Raw genomic sequence first — 27,733 nt, forward strand, 5'->3', positions numbered from 1 at the left:
AATCTGTTTACGCCCTGAACTGTGGTTTTTCAGCTTTTTTAGTCGTGATTAACCTTCCTTTTCGTAAAATTAACGGTTGTGTTCGTTGACAACATTTTTACTCCTCTTTCCTCAAGAAGCTATGGCGCAACATTACTTAGCGATGTTTTTCAATAGTTTCCGCCAAACTTACTTAGCGAGAACTCCCTAACGTTCATAAGCGCATATGTTATGTAATTGGGAGATACGAGTTGTGTTGTTAAACTTACGAAGTTAATGCAGGTGAGCATCCACAAATAACATGTTTTCTCCTCGCTCTCCTTCAGATAACACGATATTGTAGCGTCGTAACATCGGACTGTCTTGGGTATGTGCATTCTGTAGGTCGCGATAATGGCGACAAAAGCTACGACCTCCAGCAGCAACCTGTGTAAACCAGAAACTTATTCGGACACACACTTAGTGGTAAGAGAGATTTTTAGATGGACATTGCACAAAAACACATAAAGGAGATGTTTAAGGTTTTTAGGTAAAATATCCCAAAAAGGTCCTGAAAAAGGCTTTTGTTGTATTATGTGTTTTTAGTTTATCATTTGAATAAGATTTTCTAAAGCTTTGCGAGCAACTTTGGCCGAATTTAATGTAGAAATATTGATCACTGTTCACTATTTCAGCGTTGAATTGCCGAGACAGTTGCATTCCTTATATCCACTATGTAAATAGTTATGTATTGAATAAGTGATAAAAACATATCTTCCCCGTATATACCTCATCGCAGCACGAATGAAGGCAGATATGAAAGTTGTAAGACAGGGCCACTTGCATCCTTCCAACGGACAGCTAACGAAGTCTTGTCCAACTTCAAAGGGCGTCCACGGTAACATCAGTATCCACGGTATCGCAGCTGTTAACAGGGTCAGTGCCCACGCAAGCAATGGTGAGAAAGCACCGTTGTACGCCACACTGAAATGTTAAACGCGCGTTAAACAAATATTCGATCATGTTTTGTCTTATGTCGAATAGAAATAAAAAAACTAATGTCCAGATCTTCAAACCAGTTTAAACCAGAGAAGAAGCAAGAACTGACTACCACGCCAATACCTTTTTGATGTTTTTTGTTTCTTTTAAATTTATCTTATCTGATTATGTGGATTTTTTGGTCAATCCTGCAACTGCATCTCATCATTATTTAAACAATGTTTACTTTAGGCAAGTTTCTCTTATCTCATTCGTGTCGTTGGATGGATTCGGCTTGTAAGATCCTAGATCCAGATGCCTAAGAAAAAACATTTTACAGATCACTAAAAGCATGAAAATTTGTTTTCGGGTAATTGTTTGACCTTGGACAGAAGACCGACATCATGCAAGAATGCACAATATTATAGCGCGGATCGAAAGGAACTGAATTCCTAAACCAAAACTTTTGTCTGTGTAATTTAGGGGATTTATCCAGTCCTTTCTTCTATAAGATGTTAAAGGTTGCTGTATGGGGATTTGTGGGACCGAATTCATGCCTATTAATTTATGTAGTAATAATATTACAACAAAACCACATTTCGTACATCTTTAGAAAATTATAATTTGCTCTTCTAGTGTTATACTGTTATGTGTGGTGTCACTCTGTAATCAACGCACGGTCGTCCGAGCAACATTGACGTGCTGTTTTCATGTCAGCTAGCCAAAGTACAACACCACATCCAAGCGCCACGTCCTTCGAACAGTTTCAGTCACGTCAACATTGACAAAGTTGGACATTACCACAATGCCAAGATCCACACCAATCACCTGTGCCAGGGTTTTTGTTTGTCATTGGATATCCTGCTTGGGTATTCCAGCCAACATGTCTTCAGATAGTAGACCGCACTTCGGAATTATCGGCTACCATCAATTAACTTTTGGGACCCATCCTATCACCCACAAGCCAATGGACTTGTAGATAGCTTGCTTCGTTACTTCAAAATGCAAGCTACGTTGAGCACTGTTGGAAATACGCACTACCTCAAAAGAACATTTGCATCTTTCTTTAACTGAGATGATTTATGCTACAACATTGGTGATGCCTGGACAGTTCATTTCCCCACTTGATAACGAGCCCACAACGCTTTTGCCAGCAATAAGAAAAAAAAATTGTGAATTGTTTCTTTCAAGTGCCTGTGCTTTGTTGGTAGACTTTTCAGTATCACTCACATGGCTTTTTGGCGGCATTCGGTTCTTTACACGCACAATAAACGTTCTCAACCTCCTTGTTCTTTAAGTGTAGGAGCGTGGGTATATCCTGACATGATGACAGCTGAATATTCGATGACTGAAAAACTGCCCAGCAACCAGTATACATGGTCATCAAGGGGCCCATGGTAAGAAATAAAACAATTGTTTTTTTGTTGTAAGTTACCTTGTGTTATTATTCCAAATGTTATTGAATCACATTTTAGTCTGAATGGAGCACTTATCATGTCCATATTAGCACCAGGTGGCGCCATCACCTCTGTTCCAAATTGGACTTTACACGGGAGTCAGCTAACGAATGGAAACGCAATGTCTTCATCAAATGCGTGTGGTGCAATTGCAATTATTTTATCAGGTAGAGTTTCATCTGGTTTGGACAGAAACTTATAAATATTGGTAAAGAATTAGTCAAAATATTTGTGTATTTGTTGCAATTCAACTTTTTTCTCAAGTAGATTTAATGAAAGTGGAAATAGCTCAGCACCTAATATTCTGAAAATGTTTCTGAAAAATGCTAAACAAACGCAACCGCATTAAATTTTTGGACAAAATCAATGCAAAAACCAGCCAACACTTTAACGTTCAGCGAATAAGCGCGTTAAACCTAAAACCAACCATTGTTTCCAAATTGGAGCGTTGTTACCGAACACGTGGCATTGTTACGAAACAAGTACTATTTTTCTTTCTCATGCGTTAGATACCAAATACGACATTTTTGCTATTCGACACGCACGACAATTTTTCTCAAGATGTTCGACACGCAGAAAAAATCGACGCCCTGGTTGTGCATAGATGTGCTGTTTGTGTTCTTTTTAACCTACTGCTTTCTTATATTTCTTGTGTTTAGGAGGCAGTTAACTATCGGAAATTAACTGTATTAATTTGTATGCGTGTATAAAGACACTCAAGGCTTGCCTACGTCACAGTTCGGTAAGTTTTGTTGGTTAGTTTGTGTGGCTCTGTACGTCGTGTCATGTTTGAATTTTTGTTGCAGAAATTTTTTTTTCGTGACGCACGTATTTTGACTGGACAAAAAACTCCATTTACAAGCGCTGGCAGTTGGCAAGCGCTGCCCACGTGTGCTGCGTAAAAGTAATCTCATTTCAAAATGTGTAACAACGGTTGCTTTCTCACGTGATTTGATCTCGTTACGAGTTTCTACGCAACAGCTGTGTTTTTATGTGATTTTATTGGCCAGCTTAAATGTGTCGCCTTAGAGAAGTCCTTTATTGTTTTGTGTAAGAGTGCGTCTTTTGTTAACTGTTCGCTGACCGTTAGTCCTTGGATCGTCCTTCTTTCCACAACACTTCGATCGCTTTGTTTCTCTCCGGTTTAAATAACGGAACATTCCGTGTGCGTTTAGGCGGGGCAGGGTAGCAAAGCTGTACTGTGCTCACCTCAGTTCTTTTGGTTTTGTGATTCTGTTTTGTTCAGTTCTGTCTGAGCGTCTTTAATTCACTAAGTTTCGCATTGGAATTCTTGTGTGTGTGTGAAAAATGTATTCAAAACCGATCTTAATACAATAAATGTTGGTGTGGTGTTTGCATCAGGTTTGCAATTAAAGTCAGATTAGGAAAACAGAACAATTAGAATCTTATGTCAAATGCGTTATTCAAAAAGATCACAAATAATGTTGTTAAGATCCAGCTTGAGGCTCATATTTGGGATTACGGCATCAACATTTGGCATATAGGTCGCAACAAGGATAATAACAAATATTTACAACATTAGACCCAGATGGATAATGAATCGGTCGTTATTTATTGCTTGTATTCAGCAAGTCAAGTATTCATGTCTGAGTGATATACGTCTATACCACGAAATTGGAATCAATCGCAATTTTACGGCTACCACAGGTTTCTCAAATATGTTGGTAACCTTCGTGTCTTGGTCATTGTTGCCGTTGAACTCCTTAAATACGACGAGACAATGACAAAAACAAACTTGACAGATATGTATAAATACTGTTGCACTAATAAAACAACTTACCACAATTTTTTCATCACTTCCTGTCACTAGTTTCCAATTATGATCACCAGGACTAATGAAAGATATTTTGAACTTTGTAGTCCATTCATTCTCTTTATTCCTTCCTTGTGTAATAACACCTGTGATATTGGTGAGTGATTCCAAATCAACCTGAATCCATTGATACGCATTATCTGTCGTACATACGTAAGGTTTTACATTTTAAAGAGGAAGAGTGGTAGAAAACAAGTTTGATTAAGGGTGTTTTTTTTTGCATAAACAGCGTTATTTGTTATCAATTGACTTAAGACATCGTAAAACACACGGGTGCCAAGAGTTGTCGAACAAGGTTAAGAAATTTTGATACTCACTTGCTGCTGCAACCCAAGCACCATAATGCACTCTAGGAATATAAGGACGATCTAAGCGGCCATTTCTTTCATGATGCAACTCGTCAACGTGAGATGATGCAGTTATGGCGCTGTCTTTGATGTAACCGGTTTTTAAACCCAATTTGCACAAAGAATCTATAAAAAGGGTAAATAGGATTATAGTGAGGTTTTCAGGCTTGGCAGCCCAGCTGGATCAGCCACTTTTTCCTGACAAGTCGGAACAAGATTTGAAAAATCAAGCTCCCGGTGAGGTTTGAACTCACGACCCTGGGCTAACCAGGCCCAACGCTCTACCAACTGAGCTACAGGAGCTCAGTGGTTTCACGGGGTATATTGTGGCCAAGGTACACTGGTGCGCAAGCGCACAACTTGCCAGGCAACCTTCACATATACGTAGGGGATCTCTACCACCGTATCAGATGACGCAGTAATATTTCATGCAATGGCATGATAGGCAGGATCGCCAAGCAAGGACCTGCGCAGTGGGGCGATCCTGCCTATCATGCCATTGCATGAAATATTACTGCGTAGGATTATAGTGTTCATGGATTATGAGATAATGCTGCAACAACGACAACCTTATTTTGCTATTTTAAGTTTGTAAGCTTACCTTGATTTGCTTGAACGTTTACGCTGAAGATTTTGTTTTCCTCGCCTGCAAATAAATATATGTAGCTCTATATTAAAGACGACTAAAAACAAATATCACGCTTGCATATAAGCACAGCAAACCGTTTTGTATGCAGTGTGACAACATTTTGCTCCAAGTTCCATCTTCAACACAATATCTAATCATGGGATTAGTGGAATGGAATCCTTCATTACATGTACATGTCTGACTTGATCAAACACTGTACGTTGATCGAACCGGAATACATGAAGCGTTTCCAACTTTGGTTTTGGTTCAATCGAATTGACGAATTTCGAGAAAGCATTAACCATTTTAAACAGCACGAGTTAGAAATAATCTGGATGAAACCTTACAAGATGCTAAGATTTAACAACGGCATAAAGGGTAATAAATCAATTTTTAACTGGAATGTCGTAAACATTCACGCTCTGAAGTTGTTGTGTAGATTTTAAAACGCATAAACTATCTACACAACAACTTCAGAGCGTGAATGTTTACGACATTCCAGTCAGACTGGTACAATCAGCTGGCGATACGTGTACCTCCCGTGCCACAGCTCTTCTTGAGCACCTGTTGAAACCGATCAGCATTACTTTTTGTTGCTCCACTGTAAATGAGTACTGCAAAGATAGCCAACACTATCTTAAAGAACTAACAGCGTGGCAACAAAGCAATCTAAACTTTCGAGGATCCACAAGAGACTTACACATTGTAGCAGGGGACGTAGTATCCCTTTACCCAAACATCAGCAGGGATCTTATTCAGAAGGCACTAACGTGCGCATTGCGACGCCATTCCGGATATAGTCCAAAGGCGCAAAAAACGTTAGTCAAACTCTGCCTATATACCATCAATAATTTACTGGTGCAGTTTGATAACGTCATTTACCGACAAAAAGAAGGTATAGCAACTGGCGACAACGACTCTGTATCAATCGCCAACATTGCACTTCATAATGTAATCAGTCGCAAAGATTCTTAATACCGCACATCTTTTCAAAAGGTTCATTGACGATGTCATTTGGGTTTCCACGGGAGAAGACATAACATCAAATATATGCTCAAAACTCACGGAAGCATTTTCTTCCGTAGGACTGCAGATTGTGTTCCGGCAAATGCGCATCAAGAATGGTAACACTTCTGTAGAGTTTCTGGATGTGTGGCATGTGCCGGATTGCGAATCTAGTTTTGGGTTTGTCACCAAGAACTTTGTTAAGGAGACAGCAAAAGAGCGGTGTTTCCTTCATGGAACAACTTATCACCCCGGACACATTTACAAGTCCATTATTCTAGGTGAAGCATGTCGTTTGCGTCGCCTGAATGAAAGGCAAGACCACTACCAACAAAGTCTAGATCGACTTCACGACAAGTGTATAAAATCGGGCTTCTCGAAGAAGCTTATTAGTAAAAATATTGCACAGGCAAGAACTTGGACACAGCGCTTTCGTGATGCCACCGACAAGGGCAAAATCCCAATAGTTGCTTGGAGCACCGCCTTCCCTCAAGTGCTTAGACTAACGCATAAAGAGAAAGAATTAAAAAGCCAAGCAAGAATTGTTTACAAACGACCGCCATCTTTGGGAAATATTCTGACTAACTACCGGCAACTGGCATTGCAAACAGACTGCAGCAGGACTGCGGGGAGTTGCGCTTGCAGACGGTGCGCAATGTGCGGACACCATGGCAACCATAAATCCATGGTCATTGAAACCACCAATTTAACGACAAACACAGGCAAAGAATACAAACTAACGCAACACCTAACCTGTGCAAGTTATGGCATTTACGTTGCAACCTGCCAAATCTGTCATGAGCACTAGTTGGTCAGACAAAAAATAAATTCTCAAAACGATGGACGCAACATAGGTCAGATTGGAATATGACAACATGCAAAACGGGGAGTACCGACAAGACGGCCCTGCGCCACCATTACTTAAGCGCACACCCCTCGTCAAGTCAACACCAGCCCATTGAAAGCTGCTTCACAGTGACATTTGTTGAACAACCTATGGTCAACAGGCTGGATGTTTGCGATGTTTGCAAATGGTTAAACCTTACGCAGGCCTCAATAAACATTCAAAAAATGATCATTCCCAGAATTCGGTGAATTATATCTTGTTGACGGTTTATTGATGTGTCCCACGGTTGCAACGTATTTCTGTTCATTGGTTTTTATCATCGCCCTTTCTATGTCCTCATGTGTTGTGTTTACGGCGTACTTTCGTGCTGCAGGTGGTGTAGCGTTGCGTTGCGTGTCACGTCATTCGGCTTATCTTTGCGCCTCTGAAATCTGAACGCCTTTCATTGCAGTGTAGTGCATAGGGAAGGCAGCAGTACAGGGTTTCTTGCTTTTTAACTTTAGCAGTTTTATTATGTTTTATTATATTTTATTTTAATTTATTTTATTCTTGGATTTATTTACCGTATAGCTTTCTGTGTTTATTTGCAAATTCGAATTTGTAGAAACTGAGGATGCCAGTTCAGGCGAAATCGATTTTTTCTGATAAATCAGCTGACTCAGTTCGAAACTTCTGCTAGTTTCATTGAATTCTTAATATTAAATAGGAGATTGGTGTGGCTGATTAGTAAACAATGCCAACCAGAGGGCTAGATTCGGAAAAAACTAAGGGAACTGTACTATCTCATGATATTTTGTTTTAAGGAAGTCAGTAAATACAAACAAGAAACAAAATAGCTTGGTGATAAATGTAGTTTAAATAGAAGAGAGTAGCAGTAAAATTGCCCGGCACTCGTGATCACCCATTCGTCAGAAATTAGAGATCCCCCACGAAAAAGATTTTGCACATCAGGCAAGTGGCACAGGTAAGCCGTAAACGGATAATCTCCTTTGCACGTTTCTTCGCCACCTGCATTATTCCCAAAATAAGACATAATGTGACTTTATTTTGTTATGCAGTTGCTTGGCCGCAGTGCGTTCCAACAAGATTTATTAACGCCGGTTTGTCTCTAAGTTGGCATTAATGGAACAAACAGGTCGAAACAGTGGCCATGTCTGAACCTCACTCAAAAATTGGAACAACTAAAATATTGCTTTGGACGGGAAGTTGTTTAAACAGAATTTAATGTACACCATAATTAAAATATATATTAGAATTCCTTTGACGACACAGAGGATCACCTGCACAGGAGGGGGTCACGTGACCCTACCACGTTGTACAAGCACTCATGCGAAACACACCTTATCCCCCTTTACTGAAAATGCAAAATCGAAATTTCAAGTCTAGACAAACGGGTGGTTTTACCAACCGACCGGAACGCGTACGCAGTTCACGTTGTTCTGGAATCGGTCGTATGTGTCGACAGTTACGTCGCAATGACCGATTTGAGGGGGAACGATGTAAGAGCGTGGAAGTGAGGTTTAAGAACGTACAATGCCTCCCTCTCCACCGATCCAAGCGTACGTTTCCGGGGAAAGTTCAGGTAGAAGCCGTACCCGATGTCGCTTGTCGTAATTTTGCTTGATTTCGAGATCTTTAGCTCTGAAACTCGATAAATAAGACCAGTTATGGACAAGGAACGACGTCGAACACGGAATTGTCGTCTTCAATCGTCTTCCCATCAACAACTCCGCTGGGCTGTATCCGGAAGCCAGCTTTGTAGCACGGTAAGAAAGTAACGCCAAATAGGAGCTTCGGCTTTGCTTAGTGGACTTTTGACCCTCTTTACAGCCCGCTTCTCCATTGCTTTGTGGATACAGTAGGCTGCTGGTCTGGTGAATGAAGCCATATTCGTTGGCGAAAAACTGAAAAATATATAGGAATTGTATTGCGGGCCGTTATCCGACATCACTATGTCTGAAATCCCATGGCGGGAAAAATAGACTTCAAGTGACTGATAATGTCCGATGAGCTCGTGCCATGAGCGAGTAGGGACATCTCAATGAACCTCGAGAAGTAATCTACGAACAATAGATATATTTCACCTTGGAAATACAGCAAATCAGTTCCTACTTTTTCCCATGATCTACTGGGCAGAAGAGAAGGAATCATTCGTTCTGCTAGCATATTTCTATTCCGCTGACACTTAATGCAGCTGGAAACAAATCGATTAATGTCGTTGGTAATACCTGGCCTCCAGACGGAATCTTGTGCTCTCGGTCTACACTTTTCCATCCCCTGATGTCCAACATGTATACTGCGCAAAATTTCATTCCACAGAATTCCAGGAATAATAAGTCTGAAGCCTTTGAGAAGCAATCTGTCAACAACAGTTATATCGTGGCGCAGTTGAAAATATGGTTGCCGCGAATCGATATAGACACGTTTAGGCCAACCGCCTTTAGTAAGTTGAAAAATTTTTATAATACGTCACGCTTCGTTGCGTCACGGACTTGTTGTATCCGTGTTTGAGATGCGGGGATGTTAGCAATTACGGCAACAACTTGTTCTTCAATCTCATATTGCAATTTCAATTGCAGAGAGCGACTTTAGAGAAGATGATCTAGAGAGTGCATCAGCAGCATGCACAGATTTATCAGCAACATGAACTATATCAAAGTAACCACAACAAACGCATTCTTAACTTTTGCAATCGAGGTTGCCTACAACTCATCAATATTCGTTTTTCCTTATAAGGCTATTACTCAATTGTTAAACACAAGATAATGTACGGCCAGGATTGGGAAATGACTGAATGTTTTGTGGCGGGAAAAGTCAGCTCTGTGGAAGCTGGTAAAACAGTTAATAACAAAAGGCAATGTGCAGAAAGCGTTGGTAGGCTAGAACAAAGTAGCTAATGGGCACAACTCTGAGATTCCAATACCAGCAAAAATATTATGAATGTATTTTGCTTTTATTATCCAAATAAAATGGCAATTCTGTTTTCCGCAAAATTCGCCTTTAGATAGTCTGCTTCAGTTTAGTTAGAACCTTGCAGGTTTGCTCATATGATCGTGCACAACATAGGAATACACGGCAACATATTAGTAGCTTGCAAGGCAACTGGGAACGAAGAAATGAAGCAGTCGGACATTACGTAAAATAATGCATGTTTCCAGGCCGACAATTTCCCACCAAATGCCTTTGCATAAATGATAAATGAATATCACCTACTGCTCGTTGTTCAAATTCTAAACAATTTTAAAATGAATATGTATAAATTATCAAACCTCCAAATCAAGGGTGTAAAATTTCTATATTTAAACTGCAAAAACCAATGTGCAATTATGATTTTGTTAGAAATCTGCAACAAAATCATGTCTGATTTCCTAATGCGATTATTATTTCTATTTTTGTTATAATACCTCTAGTGGCACGGTTTAAGTTTTTTGTGTTGCTTAGTGACGCATGGAAAAAAATGTCGGTGTTTTTGTTTTTTGTTAAAAATCATTTATTTCTAAAATCACGAAAACAAAACACAAATAATTCGGGAACAGGAAATAGTTTTCGTGTTGAGATTTTGCTTCAATCCGAATCACTGGAATCGAGATCGGATGAGGGAAGGGATCTGTTCACCTTCATCCAAACCAAAAACTATCGGCTGAAAAAAGTCACAAAAAGTTTTAATTTTATGAAATTTCACAAATAAATGTTTTTACACAAATATAAATTAAATCCTCACAGGGTTTTCCATATTAGCAAGTTCTTCCTTCACCACCTTAACCACCTAACAGTTTTACGAGCCTTTCCATTATACGCAATTTGGCCAAGGGCTTTTATCACAAAGTTTGGTTCCTTGTCCTTGGTATGTTCTGACACATCAAGTTGTTGCAAAGCATTAAATATGTTGGTAATTGTGCCACAATTGTTTTTGTCACCAAACAAACTGGCATACAAAACAAATTGCAAAAGTAATGGATTGCGACAAAAATTTAGCACTTCTGCAGATTCAGTTTCAAGTTTTTTCCACAGTTCACTTGCTTTTTCACCGCCATAAAAATCAAATAACTTTTTCATGTTTCCTGCAGAGAAATCATGGACATTAATGATGGATTTCGGACGAATTTTCACAGGAATTGTGAGCAGGGAATGGGGGCGGGACGTAAATATCAAAGATGATTTTTTGAAGAAGATTTTTCCGCACAGATTGGCAACAAGCTGTTGAACTGTCAAACGATTTTCGTAACTTGCACTTATAGCTGTCATATTTTCTAGTAACCATGTTGCCTGATCTAATCCATCAAATAATAAAACACATTTTTTTGGATTTTTTTTCATCCATTTAAATGCAGCATCTCGTACAGTTTGTTCAACACCAGGAAACTGTCTATCAAGTAGAAGCTCTTGCAGTGTTAGTTTTTCATCTCCAAAGTTTAAATACATGAAGCTTAGATGCACCACCAAATACTACTTTTTCATGCGTTTAAACAGTTTCTTGGACATGGTGCTTTTCCCTGACCCCGCTGCTCCAATAATTGCAAGAAATTGATCACCTTTTTCAATTGTGGAAATCAATTCCTCAAATGTTAGGGGATCGCCCTCAAATTGATCTGCTTTGTTCTTTCCTGTTAGTGGTAAATGCGACCTAACATTTTTGGCATAGATGCCTCTGTAGAAGTTAATGACCTCTAGGGAAGGATTGACATCAGGAACTCCCTCTTCACATAAACCAGGTAGAGGAACCACAGCCTTAAGATCATTCTGTTGATTTTTGATGATTTCTATGGCTTTGAGCTGCCTTTTCTCTGTAGGCAAAATAGACCAGTGAACGCACATTCTATATAGCAAGATCTTATTGCAAGATGCATTTCAACTGGCTAAGTTTTGGGAGAACAAAAACATTTTATTTGTTTTAGAACGCATATTGGTATTTCTATGAAAATAAGTTTAGGTGCTGGGAAATGCCCACCGTGCAGAACCCATGTCACAATAGAAATTCATGCATCACCAAGCAAACCAGTGATGCATATAAGTTAAATTTACGGTTGAATGAGCGCACATGTGCGTGCTGTTGTCATGGAGAATTTTAGGGTGTTTGGGGCAGTTTTAGTGGGGTTTTGGGCTATTTCAATTAGGTAGTTACTTGCTGGTGGGTGCTGTTGAAAATTATGTTGAAAATGGAGCACAAGTTTAAGGCTGTATTTGTGGAAAAATGAATGTTATATGTGGCCGAACATTCTTGAGTTTATAAAAGATCCATCTCATCACTACAAATTTTGATCAAAATTAGTCAGTAGAAAAATGGTTTAGCCACCCCCTGGGGGCATTAGCCCCCCTGGTAATTGAATATTTTGATAAAAAAGGAACAAAAATTGGAACTGGATTTAGCAATCTCATTTTTCCCTCAAGGCCGCATCTCACAATTAAATCCCAAAAATTGAGTTTTAGAAGTCATTTGTCATTGTGCACCTGGTTACAGTTTCTCTTGTTTGCCAAAAACAATTGCTGGGTCTGATGACTCATGAAGGGGGACTACTATTGCTGAACAGAAAAAAATTGATTGCAGCTGCATTAAGACAGCACATTGGGGGGTTTTGCAAAGGCTAACTGCTAAATTGTCAGTCCTTGGGGGTGTACAAACAGCCCCGCTGGGGCCCCAAGACAGTTACAAGACATCTAATTCTTAATGAATTATATGGAGGAGGGTTGGTGGCTTCACTTAATCGCAAATGGTGGGTACTTTCTGTGATTCATTTTTTCACAAAACAAACCTACACTTTTTTCTGCTTTTTTGGCCAAAATGATGGCCAACAGAGGGTCAAAATGCCCCCGGGGGAGCGGTTAAAGTAGTTATCTCGATTAGGGCTCGGCACTAACAGAAAATCACAAATTGACTATACTTTCTGTGATTCATTTTTCCACAAAATCTACCTCAATATTTGGGTAGTTTTTTCAGTTACATGTTCAACAGCACCCTCTACCAATTTACTGCCTTACTAATAACCCTGAAAACCATAGTAAAACTGCCCCAAACACGATGAAAATCACTCTGGCAACAGCCTGTTCATCTGCGCTCATTCAACCACAACACTGGCGCTCATGCATGACCGATTGTATTGTTACACATAATTTTACTCTGTTACGCAGGACAGAGTTCGAGAAGGGCATTTCCCAACCCTGGAAAGTCTTTTCCACAGAAATACAGAGATGCAGCCTTCAAGCAACTATCTGCAACTAATTTTGAACTGAATGCATAGACAAGAGGCAGGCCTAACATAAAGGACGCATATTGGTATTTCTATGAAAATAAGTTTTGGTGCTGGGAAATGCCCACCGTGTATACCTAAAAAAAGCAACAAAAATTGAAACTGGATTTTGCAGAAAAATGAATCGTTCAACTACCCACTCATTTGCATTTTTTTGTAAGACCCAACTCTTCTCTATGCAATGGCATCAAATTTAGTTGCTGAAAAAGTGTCAAAGCCCTCCCCCCAGGCCTGTTTATACTCCCCTGTTGGTCGTATGATCTTTCAGGAGGCCCAGCAAGTCCTTGCTCTGTACAGTCTCATCCAGGAGCAAAATTTTTTTTCAACGAAGAATTTTAGGTCCCTATGTAAGTCACAAGACCCATCAACGGTCATTGGGAAATAAGCGGAACAAGCACTAGATGCATTACAGCTGAGGGCCTTGAAAACAGGATTTCTCCAATTTAATACCCATATAGGTCCTTAATGGTACGGTATAGACACTGCTTCAATCATTTTTTACAATAATTTTGTGCTTACTAAAATGTATGCGACCAAACCTAATTGCCACCCCTTTCGATTAAAAATCTTTGTTGGCTAAACTTTTTAAATGTATCCCAGACCTATGAGTTATAGTAAGCATTTTATTTTACCTTCATCTTGTTGCTCATCTGCTTTGGTGTTTGATGAATCTTATTAGAAAAATATAATTCAAAACAGTTGAAAACTAGCACTACTCAAGCACAGCACATTATTTTAATGCCAATTGGAGACAAAGAACATTATATGTAATGAGAGCTGCAGACAGGGTGTATACACGCACTGTTTCGACCTGTAAGGTCTCATCAGTGCAGCTGTTGACGTGGCACTGTGCTAGCTGGTAGACTAGCAGGCACACAGATTTCCACTTTGTGGTACCTTTCCGTCAATTGTCGATATGCTGGGTACCAAGCTAGTTACCAATCAACACAGACGAACCACGTGGAGCGCACCTTGGCCAAAACTAGTCTACCAGCTAGCACAGTGCCACATCAACAGCTGCACTGATGATACCTTACAGGTCGAAACAGTGCGTGTATACACCCTATCTGTAGCTCTCATTGATTATTATGGCTCTTTTGCGCATAAAATATGATTTGGGTGAAAGCCGAGCCGATAGCGCTATTGGATCCCAAACAGTTGTTTTGGCCATAGTGCGCTCCACTTGGTTCGTCTGTGTTGATTGGTACCTAGTTTGGTACCCAGCATATCGACGATTGACCGAAAGGTACCACAAAGTGGAAATCTGTGTGCCTGCTAGTCTACCAGCTAGCACAGTGCCACATCAACAGCTGCACTGATGAGACCTTACAGGTCGAAACAGTGCGTGTATACACCCTGTCTGCAGCTCTCATTGATTATTATGGCTCTTTTGCGCATATTATATGTAATGTTCTTTGTCTCCAACTGGCATTAAAATAATGTGGTGTGATTGAGATTTTGAATTTGCAACAGAATGATATAAAGCGAAGTCTGTGCAATTACCCACTTGGGTTATAAAGCTGCTAGCTTCAAAAACGGAACATAAACACAATTTACAAACAGATGTTTTTCTCTATGGGCATGTTCAGTGGTTGTTAACTATGACATGTATTTGTAATACCTGGTGTGTTGTAGAATTTTTTTGTTATTTTCACATCACCCTGAACTTCAACAATGCTATCAGCTATGTTTGCTCTCTGTGTTGATAATTGTTGTGAAGGACCTGGCTAAAAAAACATAAATTAATGAAAATTAAGCAATGGAGGGCCAGAAAATGTTTTATAAAATGAGTTACTCTGAACAATAATACGTTATTGAGAAATTGGTTGTTCAAACACACTTCCTACCTGGTCTCTGTGGTTCAGTTTCAAAATCGGCCACATGTTTTGTATCTGGCATTGGTTTCCTCGGGGCTTCAGGACTCGACATGATGAGTGTTGGCTGTGGCTTCTTTCAAATGTGAAGCAACATTAAAATATAACAAAAATTTTAACTGCAAACAGAAAGAGAAAAAAATATTTCTCAAACTGAAACTTGAGTTAAAGTCATTCAGTATATCATCAACATATTTTTGTCGTATAGGTGCAAAGGAATTCCTTTTTTTCAACAAGTAGTTGTTCACAGTTTACCATAGGTTAAAGTACACCTTTTACCATCTGGGCTATAGTTTGCGATCTCAATTATCGTTGCGCAGACAATTATATAAGTGGCGCGATTGAGTAAACATAAAAAGATTCCCCCAAAAAACAGAAGAAAATAAACATTGTTATCAATGCTGGGTCGATTTTCAAAATACTTATTGCTGATATTATTCCAAATTATATTCAAAAATTTGTATCTGAAAGTATTTTCGTATAGCTCAAATTAAACCTTGCCGATTATGTACTAAGCTTGTAGAACTTCAGGTTCATAACATTTTTCCTGTATTGAGACTAGCGTCATGACATGACTCTGCTTTGTTGGTACAACATAAAAAAACGATGTTTACCATAGGTAACGAGCAGTTTTTGTTAAGATTGGTGTTGAGCCACCCTTGTCGAAAGTCGCCGAAAGATACTATTGGGACAGGTGGCGTGAAGAAGTATATAAAACAGTTTTATCGGGGTTGTATCGGGTGTCAATATTATAAAAAAGACGCACAAAGGCCACAGACACCATTGGTCCACTCGACGGTAAATAGCCCGATGCAAGGTGCTGAGGTCGATGTGGTTGGGCCTCTACCACTCACACGACCAGGGTATCAGTCTGGGTGTTCCTACCCCACACGCTTTTGACAGGGCGACCATTACGACTGCCCGTAGATTTGGTTGGGGATAACATTCGAAGCCAAAATCCATTGTTTACGCTTTACGGGATTGTTTGGAATTAACGGAGAAAATGATGCGAAAAAAGTCTCAGACTCCAGCACTAACGAATGACAAGTGTCGCATGAAGTTTGTCGATTTATCCATAAATAAATAGACACACTTTGGTTTAATCTCACACTTAACTCTGAAGTGCAGCTAACCTTTGTTGGCTGAAACGATTCTTATGTTAAAAACAACAGCACTGATGGTCCAAATACAGTCAACAGTCATAGGAACTTTCCAAGGCGCAAAGAATAATATGACTTTCACATCCGACGAACAATTTTCATGTTTACAGACGTTGTTTTTTGAGCGTTCGTTCGAGCAACAGTTTTGTTGTTTTGAACATGCAGAAGCTGATATCTTTATTTTGGAAGACCTTTTGATGGCAGCTTTGTGCCGGTTTTATCTCCGATTTTTCGGATATTGAGACCGCCATCCACACTTTTCCTTGTCTAGATAACTATTTCCCGACAATTTGAATGCAAAAAGCTGAGTATGTGGCCTTAGCTATGACTGACTTCAGATGAAATACAGCTATTCAACCTTGGGAACCGTGTAGATAATATGAAACAAATCCGATTGTACCATCACGATACAACGGACCACTCGACTTTTAAATAAAGGACCTGTATGCGCCACATAATCAACGTCGTACGCGCATGGTGAATGACAACAACCTAGGATTGGAAAGGCTGGTCGTCCTTTTGCGTAATTGAGAAAATAGTGGGAACACGTGCGATAGATTTGACCGAAATTATCTGCTCGGTCGTCAAGAAGTTGCCACTTCTTGTTACTTTAGGAAAGCTGTACTATCTGCTATCGATGTCTGGGGCCGTAACACATGTTTCGCGACCATGATAGCACAGCACATACAGGCGTTAATGGCGGATATTAGATCACCAACCATCACACGCTACTTCGCATCTCGAGGAGTGCAGCAAGGAAGTAAAAGCAAATCTTACACAGAGCACGAGCGTCAGGGTTATAGAAACGTAAACTAGATTATCCCGATATTATACAGGAAATCGAAATGATTTCACCACTTTCTGGCCTTGTATTTTCTAGGGCCGTGCGGAAAACATGTGGCCTCCTAAGCGTTGGTCGGTTTACGGTAGTTCTAAGTGCATGGTGAGCTCTACTGTAAATTATATGTTTTGCGGGAATAAACGAATGCAGGCAAATATACGTTTATTCTGAAAAAAATCTTTAGTTCTTTAATGGTTTACTTTCACACATTGGGCACTGGTAGCTTGTAAGTCCCAAATAGGTGTGCGTCGTTCACACATTGGACACTGGTAGCTTACGAGCCCCAAATAGGTTTGCGTCGTTCAAACATTGGCACTTGTAGCTTGTAAACCCCAAATAGGTTTGCGTCGTTCAAACATTGGCACTGATAGCTTGTAAACCCCAAATAGGTTTGCGTCGTTCAAACATTGGCACTGATAGCTTGTAAACCCCAAATAGGTTTGCGTCGTTCAAACATTGGCACTGATAGCTTGTAAACCCCAAATAGGTTTACGTCGTTCAAACATTGGCACTGGTAGCTTGTAAACCCCAAATAGGTTTACGTCGTTCAAACATTGGCACTGGTAGCTTGTAAACCCCAAATAGGTTTACGTCGTAACACCAGCATGTCACAATAACTTGTGTTCCGTAATATTAGCATTTAATTTCTTTCAATATTATACGTAACAAAACAGGTCATCATTTCTAGTCTGTAGCATGATTAAACGACTTACACTATATTTTTCAAACAAAGTCAAAAAAGGCAAAACATGACTACGTTACGCTAACGTTAAAAGAAAACAAGATCATAAATTCATTGTTGAGTGCCTCGCCTCATATGCAATCTGTATGTGTTCCTTCTACCGAAAAGGTTGGACGAGCTTGCTTTAACTGCGCGCCACGCTATTCTTTTCGTTGCGTTAATAGCATCACACAAAAGAAAAACTTTTCGTTTGATGTGATCAGCGCAGAGTAAAGTTTTAGGCGCCTTGTAACTTTCACACTTTCTATAATTAAACGAAAAGAATGAGATTGCTCTTATACCCCATATAAACGGATTTGCTCTGTTATTGGGGCAGTCTAATCCTTTTGTTGTGTCGATTCATGCTTTGTAAATACAAGAATTCAACATCGTGTTATAGTTTACGTCAGCGATAACAATATTGTCATCAGTATTAAACCGCATTTTGAATCTAACTTGCATTACGTTCACAGTAATTTGACAACAAAACTTAGAAGTGCATGTTTGATCAGTTTTTCCATTAGCGACAACATCGGAGTTTCATGTAATTTCATCAGCATTAATCTCACACATCAGCAACCTAATTTGACAAACGATTTTATTTCTGCTTCTGGACAACCAAAGCATAAAGTGACTGCTTAACCTTACGATAAACATTTTCAGCTATGTTTTCCAAGAATATTTGCCATAAACTTATAGCTAACCATAGCATAAGAACCAATAAACAAGTTGCTTCACAGCTACCTTGAAATATTGCCCAAATTCAGTTCCTCATTTTACTGAATCAGTGGCTACGAGATGAAAGGTCAAATTTGTTCAGAGAGTGACCTGATGTGCAACGACTTACAATAACCTTCTCTCGTCGCTTGCGTCGCAACAAGTATATTGCCAGCACAACAACGCACGGCACCTCGATCACGCACAGGAAAAACAGCGTAAGGAGAAGTGCTGGAAGCAGACAAACGCAGTCAAGCGTGTGTATTTTTTTCTCACAACAAAGGAGATACCAATTTATGTAGTAATTAAAAGGAAAGCATAAAAGGAAAAGACAGACTTGTTTCTATGTAAGATAACTTTAATACAATTTTTTTTACAAATCGCACTAACAGATGTCACATAAAAAATAACTATTTGTGAAATAATTTATTCTTACATACGGGGAATCACCGAACGGTGGGTTCGTGGATTCAAATTTTTCTTTGATTGAAGTTATGGGAAGCAAAAATTAAAAATGGGATCTAAGGACATGCTTTGTAAGTATTTTTGAAACTTTTTCGTGTGTTTTGACGTGTGTTATATTTTTGTGCTTTTTTTGGAAAAAAAATTGGCGACATTGAATAAAATGCACGACCCAGGTTTTTTTCTGGTATAAATTATAAAATCAATCTGTTTTTCTGAAATCAGGCGTTAGACACCAAGGCCTACTAGCCATGAATTACAAATTCTCCTATCCCATAAACCTTTAACAGATTGAAGGAAAGTTTGAAAATATTTACTGATGCTCTGCACAAAAAATACCCTATGCATTAACATACGATAAGTGTTTGCTATTCTGCACTTCATCCTCACGATTAAAAGTGCAAAAAACATCTAATCTGTTTTCACCAGCTTACATTTTTTTTGGATAAAATATACATGTGCTTATTTGTAGTGCGACAGTTGGTCCATCATCAGGATAATCCAAACAGACATTTGTGGACTCCTCATTATGCTCAGGCAGCATTCGATCATGCTGGTGATGCATTTGTTAATGTGGGATTTTTTGGAACAGATGAAATGTCAAAGAAAGTTTTCTTTCTTGTGTATTTGGAGTACATGAAACAGACAAGAGATTTAACAGTAAGTCAAAAAGGTAAAGCAGGGTACTGTGTGAGTGACAAATGACACAAAAAAACCAAGGTGACTAGTGATGTTGTTGAACATCAAATATCCATGTGAAAAAAGTTCATGAGGGCTTTATTGTTTTTTGTGTTTAACAGGAACCAAACAATGCAATCTTCCAGCGATACAAGCAGCACTGTTATGCAAAAAACTTTCCCATCAGACAACTTGATAGAATAACTGGTCTCTGTTTGCAGGAAACCCCATTTTGTCGTCCAATAGAGGATGATCAGCTTGTAAGTAGAAGTGGAAAACTAAAATAACTAAAATAAATAAGTACAAGCGAAGGTCTGTTCATTGCTTTTGTGTCCAAAATGTCCATATGTATGTTTTTAATTTTCCAGTAAATATTTTATGCCTTGAAGTCAGTTATATTGATTTTGTATTATTCTGAACTTCTTACTCACAGCTAGTAAATATACCTAAGTGTTTATGTGCACGATAACAAGTTTAAACATAAAGAATATAAATAAGAACCATCTATTTTATTTTTCAACCAGCTTCGTTGTTTTTCAATGCTGACTCTGGAGTTGAATCAAAGAACATTTAGTTTAAACAAATGTATTTTGCAATGTGCTGGTGCCATGGCTTCCACTATTGTTATCAATGTGCTAGAGGAGATTACAGAATCGGATTTGTCCCACTTGAAGGTTTGGATAAGTTTGTATGTTTGAAACATTTCACAGAATTAAAATTACCATTGGATTAATATATTGGTATATGACTTAATATTTATCGTTTAGTATTGAACCCATAATTTACCCTTAATATTTTACAAAACTTTGAAAAATCGACGCCTATGATATCATCTATATATCAAATCTATAATATATCATAACCACTTGTGCATATTTTTTGTATCTGTTCTGTTTATTCTCAGGTGTTTGTGGATTATGCAAAGAAAATTCAATGGTATGGATTCACTTCTATATTGCAGGTATAATTAACTTGAACATTTCAAACACATGGTATATTATGTGATATATACGATACATTCAATGGTATTGGAAACAAAATTAATTGTATTTCACAAGTTTTCTGGTAGCGTTGTAATAAATTACTTATAAATGTTTCTTTTTGCAAGGAATTGGTTTTTGTCATCCATGAATACAAAGGCCCCAAATATGGACAAAATAATGATTATCTCAAAACAGTTTTGACAAAATATTCCACCTCAGAATATTGCTTTGATCTACTTTCTGTAGCATTTGATAGCTGTATGTGCTACACTCTGCCTTCAGTCAAAGATGTTACACACTCAAAAGGTTGGTTCTGTGGCGTATATTTCTTTGTTAAAAAAAGCCATAATATTGGAAAGCTACAGACAGGGTGTGTACACGCACTGTTTCGACATGTAAGGTAAGATCCGTTTGGCCATGGTGTTTTTTTTCACATATATTGCATTGGTGTTTTTGCCTTTAGCACTATCAGTTACAAAGCAGATCTGTTTGGCCATAGTGCGCTCCACAGTGGTTTGTCGTCTCTGTTGTTCGGTACTCAGTATAGGGTACCAAACAGATCGACGTTAACCAAAAGGTACCACAAAGTGGAAATTAGTGTGCCCGCTAGTGTAAAAGCTAGCACAGTGCCACTGTCATCAGCTACACTGATGAAACCTTACAGGTCGAAACAGTTCGTGTACGCACCCTGTCTGCAGCTTTCCAATATTTCTATGTTCTGATCCAAAATAAAATTTTCATCATGCATGTATTTGCATTGTACACGTCCTGTTCCAAAAGTTGTTCCACTATTTGTGCATTAACTTGCACTGGAATTAAATAAAAAGATTCAAAATATGTAAAACTATGGTCATAAATGGTGTCGTTTGCTTACAAATTGCATATTTTTAATTTATGGTTTTGAAGATCTTCCTGCTTCGCACACTGGACAATGTCAGAAAGAAATGGAAAACAAACTTTTAGACGGATCGAGCGATACATGAAATCCATGAACGACGGAAACTATGATCTGGGAAGGCTTTATTTGGAGGTTGGTTTTCACTTGTTGTGTGGTAGTATGTGATGCTCTGTATCAATTGTACATTTCTTGACATATAGATTCTTTAGTTTAGGTTTTGCAATGTTTAATACATTTACTGCATGATTAGTTAATGTTTCTGTCTTAATCACGCAACTTACCTCTTTTCACTTCTGTTTGGATCCTGTTTTGATTTTTCCCCATTTCGGACATTATAAAGATTCCACCTTATAACTGATCCTATTCCAACTTTTGGTCACTTAATTACATTTACAACTGGTTTTGACGCAGGACACAGCCCGACATGAGTATTTTCATGCCATTGAGCTTCAAATTGAAGACTACATCAAAAGCATAACAGAAGTGTGTGTAGAAGTTATTCTTTTACCTGTATTTAAGACATTTCATAATGGTCATTGTAAGATTGGCCTCAAAATGTTTGTCTAAAATGTGAAAAGAAATATTGGAAAACTTGTGCAGTATTTTCTCTTTTACTGTGCATTATTGTATGTGGTCTTACATCATAACTAATGCTGCAGGGTATCAGGACCATGTCAGTTGACACATCATATGAAAACATTACCTCAAATGCTCAGGATTTTATCTTTAAAAAGTACGAAGATTTTATAAAAATACAAGACTTCAGACACCTTGGTTGGTATCAAAGTGGTATCAGTGCATTGGGAACATACACAAATAGTTACAAGATATTGTTTGAGGATGACTTTAAAAGAAAGCTGGTAAGTAGTCGATAAACTTTATTTGATTGTAGTGTAATTTTTACATCCGAAAAGTTTAGATTGTCACCTAATATTTTATTTAGGTTGCGCTAAAGCGTGTTACAAACAACTACAAACAGCTACAACGGAATGACGTGAAACTGAGCCATGTAAGCAATTACTGCTTGGAATGAGAAAAGTCTCTCGTTTATGGATGGTTTTCTTTTACTAACATTTATGTGAAAAGTTTGTTAATATTTGTTGAGGAATGAAATCTTTGTTACATCATGATGGTGCTCAAGATTGTGAAGATGTGCTAATTGTTTTTTTTACTTTTTTATTTTGAAAGGTTTTAAAGCAAACGCAAAGCACTCATGACACACTACCAGTTGATGGAAGCAAAACAGTAAGTTATAGGGATTGGGAAAAACTTTAAATATAAATAACTTGTTCAACTCTGTGTTCCCTAAAATTGATTACATATTACCATAGATTACGGTAATACAGTGACAACTCTTCAGACTAGATAGCTTTGCCACCCTAAATTTAACCTTCAGAAAATGCAGCCTTAGTTCAAAGCATAAAATAGGCACAAACCTTCATAATTTATGGCTTTATGTTTCAACCCAAAATGTATATGGAAGACTAAAAGGCTGCTGCCTAATGGTTATTAGTGTTTGATGACATCCTAATAATATTGATGACATCATTAGTCATACGTGTGACACACCCTAGTTTAACATGATAAACTGATATTAACAAAGTCATGTATTTTGGAAAAGAGGTGATTTTTGCTTGACTTGTTCATTGCTCCGTTGTACATTTTTTACGTATGTTTTCCTACTATCTTTCAAGTTATTGAAACTATGCACCTCATCCACATCATATCCTTTTTTATGAAACTGCATATTTTATTCTGACTTCTACATAAAAATCATAGTTTGGAATGAATTTATTGTTCTTCATACTGCGTCATTGTTTGTTTTCAGTCCGGTGAAATGGATGCAATTTTTTCAAAGGCTTTGGAAATTTATCTGAGTAAAATGAAGGTAAATGCTTTGGTGATTTTTATAATTTCAAGATGGTGATTGTTGTATGTTTGTTAACAATTAAATGCTATCTGATGGCATTAAAACTTGACGCTTTTTGCAGGAAAACGAATGCACATGTAAAGATGATGTTTTTCAGCAACATTCTTTGGCGAATGATGAAGCAAAACAACATCTTGAGACAGCTTTGGATCCAAAGTTTTCTCAAGTTGTTTGGGGTTTGTTATATTAATGGATTTTTGTTATATTAATGGATACTGGTTTTAACATGGAAAAGTCCTCGAACAAAATTAGTAGTTAGAAAAGAGTCGTTCAATTATTGTCAGATCAACAAATGCTGAATTTCAATTTGACTTTGCAAGAAAAAAGAGATGCAATTATCAGTGAGATTGAAAGTGCAAAAAAACAAGAGGTAATCATGATTGCCTGGAGTTATTCTGAATTTGATGTGCACCATTAGGCAAAAGTATTGTGTTCTAATACATGGATTGTTTTAGAATGTAATGCACTGCTTACAATCAAATGCTGTTAGCAGCTACAGGGAAAGCATGGTGGTGAGTTTCCTTGTAATGTTGAATCAATCAATTTACTATATTTGTTGAAACTTGTGGCAACTATTTAAACTCTATTTTAAGCTGATTTAAGGGAAATACAGAAAAAAAATTATACTTTGTTGGCCAATTTGTTCCAGACATTTGTATTTTGCTGTTCCATTGAACCTGTTTTGTTTGTGATTTAGGAAGCTCTATTTGCAATGGAAGAACCATTTGAAGAATGCCATAAGAAATGTTTGAAGTCTGGAAAAAGAATTCTCTCTTCGTCACAACTTTGGGCAAATGCAACGTTGAGGAAACAAATGGAAAGTCAGTTTATTGAAAAGGCAGAGGAGGAAAAATCTTTCCTCGGAAGTTATTTTAAAGTAATTGTTTTGATTTTTTAAATACTTCACAAACACATTGTTAATCCTAATATCACAGTTAGCAATTAGGGTAATTGAAATTGCATGTGGGTTTATGCATTAAATTTTCTTGCATAGCAAATATTTTTTTGTGTTGGATAAAAGTTTTATTTTAGAGGAAACACGATGCCACCTACTTTGAAAATGAAAAGAAGTTAGCAGCGAAGTACCATGAACTTATGGATAACGGGGTAAGAAAACTTGAATCTGTTATTTGTTTCACTTCCAGTCATCATTTACATATTCACAGCTCAAAGCGAAGATTTGTTTATATCTTAATATTTATTACTAGGTGTAAAACCTAGTTTTTATTGTTTGTTCGTTAATTATTTACTGATGAAATGTACAATGATTTCGTAATTGATGAAACAACATAAGTGCATGACACTGAAATGTTGTCAACGAAAATCGTTTGCAAAAACTGTAGATCATTCTGAACAAACATAACATCAAGTGATTGAATCACATTTTCTTACGAAGACAAGTAGAAGTCGATTTGTAATAATATTTCAAATGCACATTGTTTTAGATTTTGGAATTGGAGAACATCCAAAACTTTAAAGCCTTACATGGCCGTGCAGTGAGTCAAGCTTATCAACATCTGAAGTTAAGCAAGAAGTTATCGAAAGAAAACGGTGAAATGTTGAGAGAGAGTCTGACCCCGTTCAAAGAAAAATACCTTGAGATGTTTGAACTTAATCAGGTAATTACAGCAAAATGGTTTAGGTTTTTTATTCCACTGTTTCAACCCATAAGGTCTAATCAGTGCTGCCATGGCAAGATTGTCCACACCAAGCTGGACTGATAAGACTTTATAGGTTGAAACGATGGCCATCTGTATGCAGCTCACAAAATTCACATAATTGGTCCCCATGCTCATTTATTTAAAATGCGCAAAAGAGCCATAATATTCAATGAGAGCTGCAGACAGGTTTACACACAATTTCGACCTGTAGGGTCTCATCAGTACATGGCTACAGTTGTTTGGCTGTATAAGTGCGCTTCACATGGTACCTAATTTGGTACTCAACATATCGACGATTGACCAACAGGTACCACAAAGTGGAAATCTGTGTGCCTGCTAGTCTACCAGCTAGCCCTGTGCCACAGTCACCAGCTGCACTGATGAGACCTTACAGGTCGAAATAGTGTGTACACCTGTCTGCAGCTCTCATCATTGCTTGTTTATCTTTTTTTATTCTATGAATTGCAGTTCGTACTGGGATCTGATAGTTGGCAGTATTGTTTGAATAAGTTTAACTTTTGTATAATAACATACTTTTGTACACAAGACAATGTACATGTTTGTTCATATTTGCATTAAATATATTCTTCAGCCCATTATTCACGTCAGTATATCACAAAAGAAACAAGATTTATCTTATAGTGGGGTAGGATGAACTGATTTGTTATTTGGGGGGCTAGCCCGGCGGGCCACATGGACTAACCTTGTGGACCATAGTTTGGTGAGCCCTGGTGTAGAGTCACATGCCCTTAGTTAACCTTTTCCATTAGTTATCATGGATCTGCAACATTAACTACAGGATGTCATGTCAATGTCGGGGTTTTGTTGCAGATCTGCATCTTGTGTCTCTCTTGATTCCAGCGTGAACACACCAGCTATGATAAATTATCATTGAACATTTTACATGATCTGTTACTCTATTTGTAGGAACTTAAAGCAGCAGAAGCCAGGTTAAAGGTATTGGAGGACCAAAAGCTTGCTTCTAAGAAGGTAGAAAAATGTTTACTGTGAAAAAGAATTTTGCGGTCGGTTTTACTTTGTGTATTCAGTGCTTATTTTAACACACTTAGTTGATGTATTGGAATACCAACAATTTTGTAATGTGTTGCGAGATCTATGATTGGAAAACAAACATGTGATGCAACTTTATGTTGAAATAAACGCTTTTGTCAATGCAGTAATTCTGCACACAACTGACAACCATTAAGTTAGATTATGATCAGTTTAACAAATATTTACTTTAGGCTGTGGATTGTTTTGTTCCTCCGAGCGAACTGACGTTTTCCATGGACAAAATTATTGACAACGGAAACTTCAGGCTTGTTAAGAAGGCGTGGAATGACATGCATGGAAATGTAACAGTGCAGTACATTAACATAGAGGACGGAATATCGACCGAACAGCAGATGGAAACGTAAGTTTGTAAATATATTGACACGGTTTGGGATTTTAGTCTCAGTAATTGAACTGGTACGTTTGTTGCAGGTTGACGGAGGGCGTCTCACTATCCCGGTTGGCTAATCACGATCACGTGATCCGCGTACTCGGTCACACTCGCCAGGGAAACGAGTTCGGAGTTTTGTTCGAGTACGTGGACGGTATGGACATCCTCCCCTTCCTCCAATACACCAGAAAGAAGGATTTCTGGCTCCCTCCCCTGGCCAACCTCCGACTCTGTGCCGATATCGCATCTGCCATTCACTTCCTCCACTCCGATCCAATCTTTAGAGTCGGTGACATCACGATTGATGACGTAATGATCACGTGTAGCCTTCGTGCCAAAGTGGCGGGGTTTAAGATTGGTAAATTTATGGAAGGCAACGAAAGTCGTGGGAATGGTGCCGCGTCCCTTGCAAAGATAATCGCATCTATAATCCTCCGGGAGAAGTGGAGTGGTGATGAGGATTGGGATCGGATTGCGAAGGAGAGCATGGCGTGCGCAGAGACCCAGGAAGAGCGGAAGTTATGTTGGGCACTGGAGGATGAAATCCGACTCTGTCAAGGGGAAAGTCCCTCGGTCGCTGAAACACGAAAACGTCTCCTCATGCGCTTGGAATCCTCTAGTGACGGAGTATTTACTTTTTCGGATGAGCGCACAACTAGGCTCCTAGAATACCTCCTGGATGCCATGAGAGAGCTCGACTTTTTAAACAATGATCAGAATAAAATTGATGACAATGATGTCCTTCCTATTCTTTAACCTGTGTGTTTTCGTGAGCCAAAAAATGTTGACTTTACTCTGATATCGTCATTGCTCCACAGATATCACATCCGAAACTGTTTGATTTATTTAGTTGAGATGTGGGTCATATTCGTGTTTTATTATTTCCCGTGGTTGGGTTTGCCTCCATTATATGTGTTTCCAATATAGCCCACATATGACGTATCACAGATGTAATCCATTACTGCACTGGAACGACTTTTCAGACCTAAACTCTCTATTGTTTGTTCGGGATTAAATGCGTTGACACTTTATTTTTGTTTATGTAGTGCTGTTGTTTGCAGTAAA

General features: G+C 38.3%; 3 protein-coding genes, 1 non-coding gene and 1 pseudogene across 6 annotated transcripts; 2 read left to right on the top strand and 3 right to left on the bottom strand.

The window, feature by feature from the left end:
* LOC145902168 (SCO-spondin-like) overlaps positions 1-27,733 on the top strand; it is a 196,756-nt pseudogene that overhangs the window by 55,892 nt on the left and 113,131 nt on the right.
* LOC145901631 (EGF-like repeat and discoidin I-like domain-containing protein 3) lies at positions 3,979-5,507 on the bottom strand. Its single transcript, XM_082989388.1, has 5 exons — positions 5,423-5,507; positions 5,176-5,220; positions 4,545-4,700; positions 4,198-4,367; positions 3,979-4,113 (listed from the first exon to the last, which is right to left on the bottom strand). Exons 1-5 carry the CDS (start codon positions 5,505-5,507, stop codon positions 3,979-3,981), a joined length of 591 nt encoding a protein of 196 aa, XP_082845514.1.
* On the bottom strand, positions 4,804-4,877 carry Trnat-ggu (transfer RNA threonine (anticodon GGU)). The gene has a single exon. It is a non-coding gene; the product is annotated as a tRNA-Thr (tRNA).
* Positions 11,088-15,288, bottom strand: LOC145902217 (uncharacterized). Of its 2 annotated transcripts, none has more exons than XM_082990095.1 (4): positions 15,147-15,288; positions 14,921-15,022; positions 13,932-13,970; positions 11,088-11,838 (listed from the first exon to the last, which is right to left on the bottom strand). In XM_082990095.1, exons 1-4 carry the CDS (start codon positions 15,226-15,228, stop codon positions 11,501-11,503), a joined length of 561 nt encoding a protein of 186 aa, XP_082846221.1. In that variant the 5' UTR covers positions 15,229-15,288; the 3' UTR covers positions 11,088-11,500. The 2 variants fall into 2 exon arrangements, with proteins under 2 accessions (XP_082846221.1, XP_082846222.1); XM_082990096.1 differs by having other exon boundaries at positions 14,921-15,026.
* LOC145902175 (uncharacterized) lies at positions 20,910-27,689 on the top strand. Of its 2 annotated transcripts, XM_082990047.1 has the most exons (16): positions 20,910-21,041; positions 21,642-21,765; positions 22,045-22,116; positions 22,293-22,493; positions 22,577-22,642; positions 22,822-22,878; positions 23,462-23,521; positions 23,625-23,739; positions 23,848-23,933; positions 24,019-24,075; positions 24,261-24,440; positions 24,596-24,670; positions 25,009-25,182; positions 26,152-26,214; positions 26,469-26,638; positions 26,710-27,689. In XM_082990047.1, exons 2-16 carry the CDS (start codon positions 21,667-21,669, stop codon positions 27,422-27,424), a joined length of 2,190 nt encoding a protein of 729 aa, XP_082846173.1. In that variant the 5' UTR covers positions 20,910-21,041; positions 21,642-21,666; the 3' UTR covers positions 27,425-27,689. The 2 variants fall into 2 exon arrangements, with proteins under 2 accessions (XP_082846173.1, XP_082846174.1); XM_082990048.1 differs by lacking the exon at positions 20,910-21,041 and having other exon boundaries at positions 21,742-21,765; positions 22,045-22,118.

The sequence above is a fragment of the Ascidia mentula genome, chromosome 5 (genome assembly GCF_947561715.1).
Source record: "Ascidia mentula chromosome 5, kaAscMent1.1, whole genome shotgun sequence".
Lineage (NCBI taxonomy): Eukaryota > Metazoa > Chordata > Ascidiacea > Phlebobranchia > Ascidiidae > Ascidia > Ascidia mentula.